This window comes from Bombyx mandarina, chromosome 12, assembly GCF_030267445.1.
Source record: "Bombyx mandarina strain Sakado chromosome 12, ASM3026744v2".
In the NCBI taxonomy this organism is placed as follows: Eukaryota; Metazoa; Arthropoda; class Insecta; order Lepidoptera; family Bombycidae; genus Bombyx; species Bombyx mandarina.
Window position 1 is genome coordinate 6,338,179 of NC_143219.1, and position 15,475 is coordinate 6,353,653.

At 39.5% G+C, this 15,475-nt stretch overlaps 1 protein-coding gene across 2 annotated transcripts in view; it reads right to left on the minus strand.

Annotated features, from left to right (window-relative positions):
* The window catches only part of LOC114250792 (inactive pancreatic lipase-related protein 1), a 29,163-nt gene extending 20,607 nt beyond the window's left edge, over positions 1-8,556 (minus strand). The window contains exon 1 of one of the 2 annotated variants that reach the window (XM_089731869.1): positions 8,490-8,556. In XM_089731869.1, the coding sequence (XP_089587995.1) occupies positions 8,490-8,541 (52 nt within the window). In that variant the 5' untranslated portion in view covers positions 8,542-8,556. Of the gene's footprint in view, positions 1-3,155; positions 3,309-8,489 lie in introns of those variants that run through there. The other variant, XM_028184814.2, reaches the window with a different exon arrangement.
* Between the last annotated feature and the right edge of the window lie 6,919 nt (positions 8,557-15,475).

Below are 15,475 nucleotides of genomic sequence, written 5' to 3' on the forward strand. Positions count from 1 at the left end.
AATCTTTAAAACTGCGCAACGGATTTTGATACGGTATGTTTTAATAGATAGAGTGATTGAAGAGGAAGGTTTATATGTATAATAACATCCATTAAATAGTGGAGAAATCAATAATAAATTACAGTTTCCGAAGCGAAGCGAGGGCGGGTCGCTAGTTGAGTATATTGTGCTTCTTGTTATAAAATTAAAATGATAGTATCTTTCTCGCTTGAGAACAGGTTTCAATTTTGTTTTCGTAGTACGGCTACGTTTTAGGTTAGCTATCTTATGAAGTAATTGATAATTATCATTATCGTTCTTCGGTTATCTGTGGGGTTTGGACACAAACTAAAAAAAGAAGGTATAATTCACATTTGAAATGTGAAAACATTTTACTATTATATTGCAAAAAAAATATCACCACATAAACTTTACCAGTCAGTTTTAATTAATAAGAGACCTTGTGATACATGCGTCCCTTTCAAATATTATGTAGCAATGAAACCTGCAAAATGATGTCAGCGATATAACTACATAGTGCTTAGTACACATTATCATATATTTTTTTACAAATTATTATTCATAACATAGTCATCGTGGCCTAAAGGATAAGACAGTACATTCGTATCCCCCAATTAACCGTTTTAGCCAACCCGTACCCTGAGCCAGGAAGGTCAAGTACCTGGGAGTCATCCTCGATGCATCCATGACATTCCGCCCGCATATAAAATCAGTCCGCGACCGTGCCGCGTTTATTCTTGGGAGACTCTACCCCGTGATCTGTAGTAAAATGTCCCTTCGGAACAAGGTGACTCTTTCCAAAACTCTCATACGGCCCGTCATGACTTATACGAGTGTGGTGTTCGCTCACGCGGCCTGCACACACATAGACACCCTTCAACACCGCTTTTGCAGGTTAGCAGTCGGAGCTCCGTGGTTCGTGAGGAACGTTGACCTACACGACGACCTGGGCCTCGAATCAATCCGAAAATACATGAAGTCAGCGTAGGAACGGTACTTCGTTAAGGCTATGCATCGTGATAATCGCCTTATCGTTGCCACCACTGACTACTCCCCGAATCCTGATCACGCAGGAGCCAGTCACCTTCGACTTCCTAAACACGTCCTTACGGATCCATCAGATCCAATAACTTTTGCACTAGACGCCTTCAGATCTAGCACTAGGAGCAGGCTTAGGGCCCCCGTAATTGTACTCGCCGAATTCGACAAAGAGTTCGACGTGCAACCTAACCCATGCATCAGCTCGCTGAGTTTCTTGCCGGATCTTCTCAGCGGTTCGCGATTCCGATCCGGTAGTAGATTCATTCGCGAAGCAGCTGCTCTTGAGTTGTTAGGTTTCCTTCGTATGCGCTCGGGCAGCTGTTAGCAGCAAATCCCGCCCTCCTGGCTAAGCCTTTGCTCGTCCACCTGTTCTAGTGAAACTGAAATGGCGTCCTAGTCACCAATAATCCTTCAATCCTAAAAAAGACATTCGTATCGAGTGATACAACTATGCCGGTCTTCAAATGTCGCAGGCAGGTACCTACCCATTTTTCTAATGAAATACGTACTTATCAAGAGTTCACGAATGACTTCCACGGTAAACGAATAACTTTGTATAATAAAAGTCAAATCCGCAAAAATTATACTTGCGTAGTTTTTGGTGGTAAGATCTCTTGTGAGTCCACACGAGTAGGTACCACCACCCTATTTCTGCCGTGAAATAATATTATTAAGACAAAATTAGTACTATTTGTCTCTTACGTTTGTACGTCAACACGACCAATTTTGGCGAAAATATTTAAACATAATATATAAAGATAGTTTAAACTTTCTTCCCACCACTAAGCACAGGGTTCCGCCCATGCGATATGAAGCTTGCTCACTTTCGACATTCCAAGTATTATCGAATAAGTAAATAGCCTATTTATTACCCTTAAGCAAATAGTAAAAATATGATACTGTTAATGAATACTTCTCTTAGTTTCATAATAAAACTTTTCAATACGAAAAACTTACTTTCCCCTCTAGAAACATGACCAATTAAATAAGAACAAGAATCTATTTATGATAGATTTAACTCATTATTGAATATTTTTGTCACAGAAACATAATGCAGATTTTTTCCCAAACACAATTTTAAACTTCTGAACTGTTCCTTGCCAAATGTCATGTCAAGATGCTTTCTTCTTTCTCGTTAATTAAACCTATCTAGAGCACTCTTTTCATAATGGATCGAGAAAAGACTCACAATCTTTATTAAATGAGGCAGTTATTCAAAAAACTCTAATAGAAATAATATTCACACAATAAGTTATAAAATATGTATATTTTTCCTTTATCATCAATATTTTACAAATATTTTACGAATTTTTAAAAGCAAAACAAACTTCCGTTAGTAATTTTTTTGTGAAATTGAATGAAAAATGAATTTGTTTGTAAAAAACAGATTACCTACGTAAAACTTAACTGCACATTGTAAGTTTAGTTCTATATATTATTATGCATAGATACCTAGCTATAATATTTATTATAATATTATCTTATCCATAATTATTATTTATAATTCTTTTTTTTTATTAAATAATTATGTGGTAGCAACAAATTATGTCTGAATTTATTCTGTCTTAAAAATGATTAACACGAAAAACATCTGAGAAAACGATGTTTATTTTCGCTCGGTTACAACATTAAATGATTCGATTCCTATTTCGAAACGAGATAAGGTTCATAACAAAGAGATCTTTTCACGTTTTATCAACAAAACAGCTCGCCTCGCTTTGGACATCAACTGTCAAACGGACCCTTTTTCCACGTGCTACGAAAATTGCCGAACAAACCCGAACACGCGCCATCCAAGACACAAATAGTTTTGAACTCGAGTAACGTGTACTTCGAACCTTCCTTAAGAAGAAATGCACTAGATTTTACTTTTGGAAAAGTCAGTAAAGTTTTAAATTCTATTAATCATATCCAACTAAGAAACCTACGAGCATTGTTGACGATAGCACAGAAAATTACCGATACTTATGTAAATAATTATATGCGATTCTTGGGTTTCCGTTGCTAGTTTTTTTTTTTTAAGCGATGTTTTAGTGCCAAAAATTAGGTAATCAGTTTGGTATATCTGAAAAATATTATTCAGTACAGGAAGTTCTCGATTGTAAGTTCCGTACCTGTTCCCCACCAATATCGCTTCCAAACATCAGAAACCGCTCGAAACATGACGCTGCGTGCGCTACCGAGAACGCGCCACGGCCGACTGCGGACTTGCGGAGTGCGGACGGACTGACACGACACGCGGACACGATCACAAGTTTTAAACGCGGCACGCGAAATGCAATAAATTTAAATTCCGAATTCCATACAAATTTTAAATTCGACACAACAAACAAGCATTATAAAGCAGATGCTAAGTTACAAGAAATTCCAAATTCGACATTTACAAAATCATACAGTTTTCAAACTTGAGACAACGAATAGAAATCATAGAAATCAGTGTACTTAATATCTTTGTTTATAAACGAAACAAATTACAATAAAAAGTCGTTAGTATGTTGAGTGAGTTCATCATTATGTGCCTAACAAAGGGCCCTTCTTCGTTTCGTAATTGAATTAATCCGTAATTAGAGGCGAGAGAGCTCTTTATGTTGAGTAGAGACGGATTTGACATTGCAGCCTGCCGTTGAAGTAAATGGAAATCTGTCAGTGTGACGACGGGATTGAGGTGTGAGGGCAGGTACCTACAAGCCTACAACGCGAAATTCAGGTCAACTAGGAAGTAAGTGTATGTCAACAGGGGTTCTTTTGCTATGGAAATAAATAATGTTCTTGTTTATATGCTGATTTGCCTTCGTTATGTTATGTTTTATGTACTTTATAGAGATCTTCTAATGGACTAAACGACGAATGCTTTAGTTTTAAATACGTTCATATTGTGTACGTAGTTAAGTACGTGTTAGCTAATTTATATTCTATTACTGTTTTATTTTCTGGTATAGCTTGCAATGGATTTCAGTGTTTCAGAAACTATACATGCTGCCTTTAAACGTGTATGGTATACTTACTTATGTTGCGAGAAAATATGTTTCATAAATATTTTTTTAACACACATTTTTATATCAATAAAATATTGTTGGTGTTTGAAGTTACTTACTACTACTTACTGAAGGTTATTTTAAGAAAATAACAGTTTTCATTGAAAATTTTATTTGAGCAAGAGTTGTATTTTGAATGTTTTTTTATATTGAAGGGGCATAAATTGATTATATTTTTTTTGTTGTTTTATTTTGAAGCTTTAACCATTTTCCCTGATTGCAAGCCCTTACCTGTACCTAGAGCAGGTCATTACCCAGCTTTAGTATGGTTAATTGCGTATCTTAGAAAGTCTTGTTGTAAATGGGTAAATGAGTCTACGTTTTACCTGATATGAAGGCCATACTAATGAATGACGTCACCGATCTGGAAACGCAAAGTCAGAGTCTCAAACGCAATACAATAACGGATTTCCCGCCTTTCAGTGAACACGAAGACTTCACTGCAGATGCAAACGCAATTATACTCCTTGTTCTTTGCGATCTTACATCCAAATGTCGGTACTTTTAATGGTGACTAGAGTTGCGTGTTTGTTCGAACTAATCATGCATCACTTAGAATTAGGTCTCGGCTAGACTAACCTACTCGTAGAAGTCATAGTTGCTATAAATTCGCGAGAAAATATGTAATTTTATGATTAAAGGCATATTAAGACTAAGAATATAATCGATAACAATGTAATTAATTCGCAAGCGTGTTTGTTGGTTTGAAATTCATTCACGTATGTAGCGATGCAGTAATCTTCTTCATTTATGAACAACACATGTATGTAAGGCGAAATCGGGAAGGTATTTTTGGAGAAAACTATAAGTGATTCGCCTAATACTTACCATGTCACTACATAGTATAAAACAAAGTCGCTTTCTCTGTCCCTATGTACGCTTAAATCTTTAAAACTACGCAACGGATTTTGATGCAGTTTTTTTTAATAGATAGAGTGATTGAAGAGGAAGGTTTATATGTATAATAACATCCATTAAATAGTGGAGAAATCAATAATAAATTAGTTTCCGAAGCGAAGCGAGGGCGGGTCGCTAGTTATAAAATAAATCACAAAATATAACGCGCCTGTATTTCTGTGGTTTCGATTCTGTTCGCTAAAAAATACTTTTTACTCGTGGAAAATGCCTTTATGATGCATTCTCCGACGGCCAGGGGAGGGGGTGACCGGATTGTATTGGGTACCACTCCCTACTTATACACCTGTCGAATGATAATTTAGATTTCGTGTGCTAGTAATATTTGGCAGCTGTTGGAATACACATAATTGCGATTTACAATGAGTTTCGTAATTGCTCATTTCATAGTAAAAAATTATATTTTTTGGCGATTTTCTAATTCTATAAATAACTAAAAGACATAAATATTATATTATGTTTTAAATACCAAATCATTATTATTTTTATTAATTATCCGTTAATTTAATAATCGTTATAATTGAAAATTTAGCGTTCACATTAGCATAGCATCACATAGCGTAAATTGTATCTTAATAATTTTCTAAATTCTTTTTTTTTTTTAATGATGGCCCATAGGCCTTTTCAGTTTCACCAGGACAGGTGGGCGAGCAAAGGCTGAGCCAGGAGGGGTGGGATTTGCTAACAGCTGCCCAGGCGCCTCCAATATATACCTAACAACTCAAGAGCAGCTGCTTCGCGAATGAATCTACTACGAAGGCTCGTGCCCATCAATATCTGGGACACGGGTAGGCTGTGTCACCAGGGGAGAAGCCGTAGGCCAAGACGTAATCGTGTGCAGCCCGACCCGGGAGGTCAGAGAACCCTGGACCCCACCCACTCTTGGTGGTGATCGTTAAAATCTCCAAGGTCCACCGCCTCCGTAAATGGTTCAAGCACGCGGTCAGTCCCCTTTTGTACATACTCAAACACAGCTGACCCCGCATCGCTGCTGTGGGATCGGAGCGGGCACCTTTTCACTGGGTCTCCCTATATCCCCGTCAATTCTGCCTGGCATGTTCCAAATATCACCAAGATTCATCCCTATCAAGGAAGAGGAAAGGGAAGGAATAGAACTGACTCTCCAACCCACACGTCGGAACACAGACAGCTACGCTATTTGGCGGCGGACTCTAGTTGGAGGATGGTCGCCAGTTAGTCGGACAAGGTCTTACCACCGTGCCGAAATTGGCACGACATTTGTTTTAAATATTTTAGTTATTGATCTGATATCTTCAAGTGATATTTGAAATGCTTAAGGTATCATTAAAAATAAATTCTATTTGCTATAACTAAATTAAATTTAAGGTAATATCCCAGATTTATGACCGTGTTTGAAGTACAATCATTTTAATTATTGTACACCGACAGCTCAGTTACTAAGATAGAGTATTTTTATGATTATCATCTATCTAGATTATTTGAAGTCATTAGGAAACTTCATGTCCTATTTTCCTCAGCTATCTGTGTAGGTGCACCTCTCTTTTGATTTCCACAGTGAAGTGATCAATAAGAAATGCAATAACAATATTATTATGAATGTGATTAAAAATAATTTTAAAATTGCATGGCTTTTATCGCGGGTTTTGAGCACGGCGACCGAATCAAGAAATTCCGTAACGAAAATAAAACCTAACACCCCACTCCGCTTACCATGTAGCTTGCGCTCAACACATTCACACGTTACGCTTGTGTAGTGTTTGTAAATAAGCGCGCGGCGTGACGTCGCACTGCATGCGCATCATGAAAAGTCTGCCCATCTCTCACTCGCCCGGTCTAGCTTATGAGTGTGAGGGGACTAATGTTTTGCTTTTGTTAATGTTTATAAATAAAGCGTGGTCTTATTTTATTATGGTTTTAATATTAAATTATTATTGTCTAATTATAATTGCATAAGTTGATAAAAAATGCTATGCAATAGCTTTACCGCGGCAGTCCCCGAGTGCCACACATGGTTTTTTCCCCCTACATATTCTCTGGTACCCTAAGAGGCTATTACAGCTACACCCCGACGGGTAGGTGAGCTCACGGGCTAAGCTTGAGAGAATTTACTAATATTAGCCCTAGCAAGGGCAGCAGCAGTGATTAGCAGACTCTACCACCAGATCGGAAACGCGATCCACTGAGATGATTTGATTTTTTCTGTTTTGACTGTTTTTCCTGATTTCATAGTTTTTTTTTTTTATTGCTTAGATGTGTGGACGAGCTCCTAGCCCACCTGGTGTTAAGTGGTTACTGGAGCCCATAGACATCTACAACGTAAATGCGCCACACACCTTGAGATATAGTTCTAAGGTCTCAGTATGGTCACAACGGCTGCCCCACTCTTCAAACCGAAACGCATTACTGCTTCCCGGCAGAAATAGGCGGGGCGGTGGTACCTACCCGTGCGGACTCACAAGAGGTCCTACCACCAGTAATTACGCAAATTATAATTTTGCGGGTTTGATTTTTATTGCACGATGTTATTCCTTCACCGTGGAAGTCAATCGTGAACATTTGTTGAGTACGTATTTCATTAGAAAAATTGGTACCCGCCAGCGGGATTCGAACACCGGTCTTATGCTTTAGGCCACGACGACTTCGAGAGTCCATAATAATTGAATAATATTCATATAACGCTATTCAACACTAGTCAACAATAGCGTTATATAGATATATAAATACGTCCTTACGGATCCATCAGATCCAATAACCTTTGCATTAGATGCCTTCAGCTCTAATACTAGGGGCAGGCTTAGGGACCCCGGTAACCGTACTCGTCGAACTCGACAAAGAGGTCGACGTGCAACCTAACCCATGCATCAGCCCGCTGAGTTTCTCGCCGGATCTTCTCAGCGGGTCGCGATTCCGATCCGGTAGTAGATTCATTCGCGAAACAATTGCTCTTGAGTTGTTAGGTCTCCTTCGGAGGCGCTCGGGCAGTTGTTAGCAAATCCCACCCCTCTTGGCTGAGCCTTTGCTCGCCCACCTGTCCTGGTGAAACTGGAAAGGCCTTCGGGCCACCAGTAAACTTTCAATCATAAAAAAAAAAAAAAAAAAAAAAAAAAAAAAAAAAAAAAAAAAAAAAAAAAAAAAAAAAAAAAAAAAAAAAAAAAGATATATAAAAGCGTAATATTTTTAAATAATAAATCTTGATGTTTATTACACATAGGATAAATAAAACAATTGATCATTTTCCTACAAATAAGAAGGCCAATAAAACGAATATTCTAATGCATAAACTATTATTACAACGCAACAAAAATAAAACTAAGATAGAAATTCCTGTGCGAATGTGAAATCCTATTTAATTTAGTTACGTTCGTTTGTAGAATAGGAGAAGAACCTTTATTCCAACGCAAATAAGAATGACAGGAATCGTTTATTATTGCGTCTCACGAACTACAGTCAAACCTGGATAAGCGAGAGTTCAAGGGAGCACAATCTCATTCTCGCTTATAGAGGTTTCTCACTAACCCGAGTTTCTCGCTAATGCTCCCTCTGAATTTCGATTCGCGATTTTCTGCATTCAAATGCATTCACTATTTTAAGTTTATGACTTTAATGACAGTATTTTAATTTTCCGTTTTTACATGATGCAGAACAGAACTTTCCTTCGCAATTGATTAACGATAAACTGAGTAAGTTCGACAAACAGGACGGTATACAAGCACACGTGTCGATTCGAAAATAATGCGATAAAAGAATACGATAAAATAACAACGTTATTTAGTTCCACGAAATAGAATAGGTTCAATATTCACGGGAAAACCAAAAAAAACAATGATAAGAAGTTCCACGAAAGTTAAAAATGAGTCATAAAATAGCAGATGTTAAATTTGTAATTTGTTTTGTCATTTGTTCCTCCTAAATAATATAAATAAATAAATAAAGCTCGGCTGTCGCTTATAGAGGTATAGATATGTAGCAGTCTCACTTACGGAGGTCCATGAGGAAAAAACGACTCTCTCTTACAGAGGTTTCTGTTTCTCGCTAATAGAGGTTTTGGGAGCTTAAAATGACGGGTCCTTGCTATTCACTTGTATCTCACTTATAGAGTTTTCTTACTTATCCAGTTCTCACTTACCCAGGTTTGACTGTATATAGGTATTATATTTTGCTACTTTCAAGACTTATTCCAAATGTAAAATTTAGATTACAGCGCTACCTACTATCATCAGTGAGAACTAGATTTTAAGCGATGAATTCTTTAGAAGCCGGTACCTTGACTAGTTAAATGCTTCACCGCTAGATGTCGAAATCAACTTTTTGCGTTTTGTTTATTGGTCTTACGACTACTTAACACGTAACTAAAATAAATAGTGCGGTGTGAAGATGAGTATTTATTTAATAGGTGCCACCGTGCTATAAATCAATATAATACATTACAAGTAACACATATTATCTCAGAGAAAACAACACAGTTACAGATACCAACCGCACGTGGTGTTGAAACAAAAATTATTGTTTAATTAACTTCATTGAATTTGAGAGACTACTATAGACGTTCGTCATAATTTTTTTTTTAGGATAGAAGGATAACTTGTGGTCCGGAGGACTTTCCAGTTTCACTGGGACAGATGGGCGAGCAAAGCCTCAGCCTGGAGGGGTCGGATTTGCTAACAGATTTGGTTAGGGACCTCGGTAACCGTAGTCGTCAAGCTCGGTAAAGAGTTCGACGTGCAACCTAACCCATACAGCAGCCCGCTGAGTTTCTCACCTTATCTTCTCAGCAGGTCGCGATTCTGATCCGGTGGTAGATGCATTCGCGAAGCAGCTGTCCTTGACTTGTCAGGTCTCCTTTGGAGGTGCTCGGGCCGCTGTTATCAAATCTCATTCCTCCTAGCTGAGCATTGGCTTGCCCACCTGTCCTGGTGAAACTGGAAAGGCATTTGGGCCACCAGTAATCTTCCCTTCAAAAAAAAACTATAAGGTTTGCCAAGGGCTCTCAACAGTAAGAGCGACCTGGTTGTGCCCCGGCCATTGCTGATATTAATGAACGATGATGACTAATATCAGGGTTGCTTTTTTTTCTACCTATGCTGATAGCCTTGAGAGGCTATTTCAGCGTGACCTTAACTAGTAAATGAGCTCACGGGGCTCAAATCTGACGACGTTGCTAACACGAACCCTAGCAAGAGCCGTGCTTCGCAGAATCTACCGCGGGATCGGAAACGCGACCCACTGAGAAGATCCGGCGAGAAACTCGCTGGGCTGTGTCTGTGGGTTAATTTACTCGTCGAGCCCTTTCTTCGCAAGCGACGGGTTCGATGAGAACGATGACCGGTGCTTGAGGTACCTAAAACCACCGTTAGTGGATCATTAGGATCCGAAATGAAGTGCTTTGGGCGACGTCGACTGCTTTCCATTCTGTCCGCAGGATCGGGAACAAGGTCGCGCGCTCGTGTGTCTGCAAAGGAAATAAAAAAGCCAACCATGAAGAAATCACGCTATGGAATTGTGTTGTATCATAAGTATTATGCAGTGTTTTGTTACATTTGCATTCAAACTTGGAGGTTCTATGTTTATGTGAGCTTCGAATTCAATTACGAAGTTCAGAGATCGAGAAAAATACAAAAAAAAACGTTTAATTGAATTAAATCTCACCATTCATTATTTGTACTCATGATGCTAGATTAACAATGCTTTACGAATAAATAATTCTTATAAAGTAAGTTGGGATGGAGGAAGTCGTAACCGATCTACATATAATTATCTAACATAGACTATAATAATAGACTGAGATAGAACTTTGACGTGTAATTTTATATTTTCATAAATAGCACCAAAAACAATTTACAGTGAAGAGGATAAAGCCGCAGAATGTAAATTAGTCGGGACAGAGTTTATTTACCAGCCTGCAATTTTTTCACCTAGAATAATTGGATTACATCTTGCTTTTCATTAGCATTTTATACTGTACGACTCCTTTTAAAGAAATGAAAATATACATTCGAAAAATAAAACACAACATATATACTCAATTACTGGTTTACTTCCTACTCGTTTACTGGTGGTAGGACCTCTTGTGAGTCCGCGCGGGCAGGTATCACCCTGCCTGCCCGCCCGTCGGCTGTCGGTCCGTGGAGGCGTGCTGCGCATCATCTGGTGTACGCCAAGTGGAGGGAGCAGTTGCTGGAGGAGCTTGGCCAAGCTTCAGTCACTCGCCGGCGCACCCTCGAGGCCCTGGTGCCCGTGCTGGAGACATGGTCAGATCGACGACACGGCGGGCTCTCCTTCCACCTAACGCAGGTCTTCTCGGGGCATGGCTGCTTCGGGAGGTACCTGTGGAAGGTCTGCAGGAGAGAGCCACATCCGGGTTGCCACCAGTGCGGACATCCGGACGATGACGCTCAGTACGCACTCGAAGCGTGCCCGCGTTGGGAGCGCTCGCGGCGGGACCTCATCGCGATGCTGGGGAGAGACCTCTCCTTGCGGGCTGTCATCGCCCGCATGCTAGAGGACCAGAATTCTTGGGGGGCCATGACCTGGTTTTGCGACCTGGTCATGGCGTTCCGTAAGGCTGAGGAGCGCGAAAGGGAGTGGGATCCCTCTTCGGCTTCTCAGCGAAGAAGGCGGAGTGGGCGGCACGGGCGCGAAGCTTCCGTTCATCTCCCGTAGGGGCTGTCGGGTGCGGGGGTGCCCGATACTCGGCTGTCGGTCCGGTGGTGAGGCGGCGCAAGGTGGCTCCTGTGCACCGCTCACGGTGTGTCTCCGAGACGACGTCGCTGCGGGATTTTCCCGGGGATGGAGTCCCGTCCTATTATCAGGATGGGTACCGGTGACGGCGAGCCTTCGGCGCGCACTGTGCGGTAACGTGGGTTTCGTGGAGTCGGAGTGATGGGGCTCGATGGGGTTTAGTCGGTAGTCGGTTTTGCGGGGTAGCTCTTGCGTGGCTGACGCCGTGCAGTGCCTCGCGCGCCTTTCTCAAGGCGTAGTCTCCCGGCAGGAATTGGAAGAAGAGGAGGACCCTGTCTTCTTCTTCTCCCTGTTTTTCTCTGGAGGCGCCGGAGTCCGACATAGCCCGGTCTCTTACCCCCCTCGACCGGGTATCCGTAAAGGGATACCCAAGGGTTAACAAAAAAAAAAAAATGGTACCACCCTGTCTATTTCTGCCGAGAAGCAGTAATGCGTTTCGGTTTGAAGGGTGGGGCAGCCGTTGTAACTATATTTGAGACCTTAGAACTTATATTGTTATTGCGTTTCTTTTGTAAAAATTTTACCCCCATGCGCGCAAATAAGTTTCACTTCAAAAGCCTTTACATGTTTTTTTCCATATATTTCATCTCTAGTCACTGTCTTCTTTATTTTTTTTTCTCATTACCTCTTCGCCTGCTTCCTCCTTATAAATTGAAATCGTTTTACCTAGACGTGGTAGATAATATTGTAGCCGTTACAGTATTGCGGAAAACCTTTTGTTATGTACATGACATATGTAAAAAGCATTATATAAGTATATATTCATTTTAGGGTCTACTGCACATTTGTGGGTCATAAATTATCTTTATTATCTGATAGCTCATTAATATTTTAGAAAAAAAAAGACTGAAAAGCCAGTGGACGATTCTATTGAAAATAAAATAAATACATATACACTCAATAAATTCTCAACACATTAAACGTGAAGAGAGTTTGCGAAAGAATATTAAAAACGCCTTCGAACTTGTTAAATGGGACTTTAATTCTATCTATATATATACTAGCGACCCGCCCTCGCTTCGCTTCGGAAACATTAAAACACACATGAAACCAAAAAAAAAGAAAAAAAAAAGAAAGAAAGTAGCCTATGTTCATCAGGGACAATGTCGGCTTCTAATGGAAAAATAATTTTTCAAATCGCTCCAGTAGTTTCGGAGCCTATTCGAAACAAACAAACAAACAAATCTTTCCTCTTTATAATATTAGTATAGAAAAATGAATTACTGTTCGTTAGTCTCGCTAAAACTCGCGAACGGCTGAACCGATTTGGCTAATTTTGGTCTTGAATTATTTGTGGAAGTCCAGAGAAGGTTTAAAAGGTAGATAAATATGAAAATGCTCGGAATTAAATAAAAATAACAATTTTGTTTTCTTTTGATGTGTCCCCCGTCGGACGGATTCCTTTTGTTTGTTTTAAGTTTATTTTATTCATAAGTTTAGGTCTTTTATTTATCGATTGAGGCACTATGAAGTCTGCCGGGCCAGCTAGTAAACAATAGTAATTTGTGCAACAAGAGAGCAAATTTGCTTTTTGTTCCAAGTGCTGATTTTGAGTCCCGAGCAAGCGAAGGATTCTATGATTGATTCACGAGCGTAGCGAGTGATTCATAGTTAGAATTCTGAGCGTAGTGAAGGACTCAACAGAGGCTACCTTCAAACCGAAACGAGCGTTTTATCTCTTCGTGGCAGAAATAAGTACGAGGGTAAGAGGACGGGCCGTGTTGGTTCATAAGATGCTCATTTTTTATCCACACATAGAAAATTGTTTCATACATGATAGGGTAATACCGATGTCGGAATGGGTTTTTTGGCTCTAAATTGGTGTGGACCTCATTGAGCGCTGTTTTTTAAATGGCATGATAAATGTGGTTGATCGCAATTACCCTTCCTTGAAGTTGGGACAGTATTAAAAGCAAAAGCTTAATTTAAACTAAAACCCTAAACAAAATTTGTACAAAAAAAGTAATTAGAGGTGTCACAGCGCCTTGTGAGTCCGCACGGGGTACCGCCACTCTGTCTATATCTACCGTGAAACAGTAAGGCGTTTCGGTTTGAAGAGTGGGGCAGCCGTTTTTCTGTAAAAACTGAAGCCTTAGAACTCATATATCAAGGTGGGTCGCAGCATTTAGGTTGTAAACATCTACAAACTATGGGCTCCATTAACCACTTAACACCAGGAAAGCGGTGAGCTCGTCCATCCATACCGTCCTAAACAATAACAAAAAACTAGACTTACGCTTAAGGCTCTTTGCAAAACTCCCCCGAAGAAAACTTTTTATTGCACTCTGGAAACACCATCAATTGAAGTTCAAGTAGAGTAGAAAGTGGTATGCTGCGTGGCAACATTAATGTTTGGAAAAGCACTTTAGATTAATGCAACGGTAGGCAGCGGCTTGGCTCTGCCCCTGGCGTTGCTGAAGTCCATGGGCGACGGTAGCCACTCACCATCGGGTGGGCCGTGTGCCCGTCTGCCTAAAAAGGGCAATAAAAAAAAAGCAGTAGTGCAAGGAAATGGAACGAACAACACACGAAAACATAAATGCGGAAACCCAACTCAGACATAATAATACCTATAGCTTTACGACTACTTACGAAACCTACAACAGTAATGTACTAATATTTTTTTTATTGCTCTTATAGTCAGAGGAGCATACGGCCCACCTGATGGTGAGTGGTTGTCGTCGCCCATGGACTTCATCAATACCAACTTATCTACTAGGTACATTTTTTTCAGTTATTTTTTGACATTTATCAACAGTAATATTGTAACATAAATTTATAAAAGCAGTGTAATAATCGTTATCTATTAAATATTTATTATTGATGTTACAGTTGTTCCGCTTCGCCCGTATGTGGTAAGATAATAGTTTGGTTTTGTACCAAAAATAAAATGTAGTACATACCTACCTACAAATTATATTATTTAATGTATTTTCCTTATGTCTATCAGCAAGAAGGTATTATGTTATGTTTTAGCAATAACACGTAGATATATTTAACAATTATCCTGCCAATAAATGCTCCGTAATGTACTTAACGACTAAGCAAATAGGAAATTAGTGACAAAATACAAACTAGTAGGTATTTATAATATAAAAATAAATGTGCAGCATCAAGACAGCTTATTAATGAAAATTCATGAAAGCACAAACGATTATTCTACCTCAATGCCGTATAGCAGTTGTTTATCTAAGCTAATCTCTCTATAGCTATCTAGCAATCTCAGGTTTTAGAATAAAAACAAGCAACGCCAATTTGCTAAATTATACAAATCAACACTCTTGACTGAGTCAGTCAGTTAAGGTGGCGGTGATGGAATTCACATTACATTGCTTTTAAGTTCTAAAATCCCTTTAAAAACTGGAATGAACTAGTTTGACTCTCCCCCCCCCATTCAGCGCAATACAACCTGTGGACTCTCGTAATGGCAACGGTGCGGTCTACATCAGTTGAACTGAGCTCTTCGTTTTCTCATCCATCACAATGAAAATAAAAAATAATCCGCTACCAATCGCTAAACAGGAAAATATCATGGAACGCTGGAAACACCGTGAAAAAGAATTTATTTGAACAACGAATGGTACCTGGCAGAAATTTGAGAGCAGAAAGGATAAAATTTCCCTTATTTCATAGAAAAGTTGAAAAGAAATTACATTTCTAACAAATCTTCAGAAGGTACTCTCCGTGGAACACGCATTACCATGAAAACCAGTCTCTCCGTAGACCCAAACATTGCAAATCCTTTATAAGCTAATATACCTATC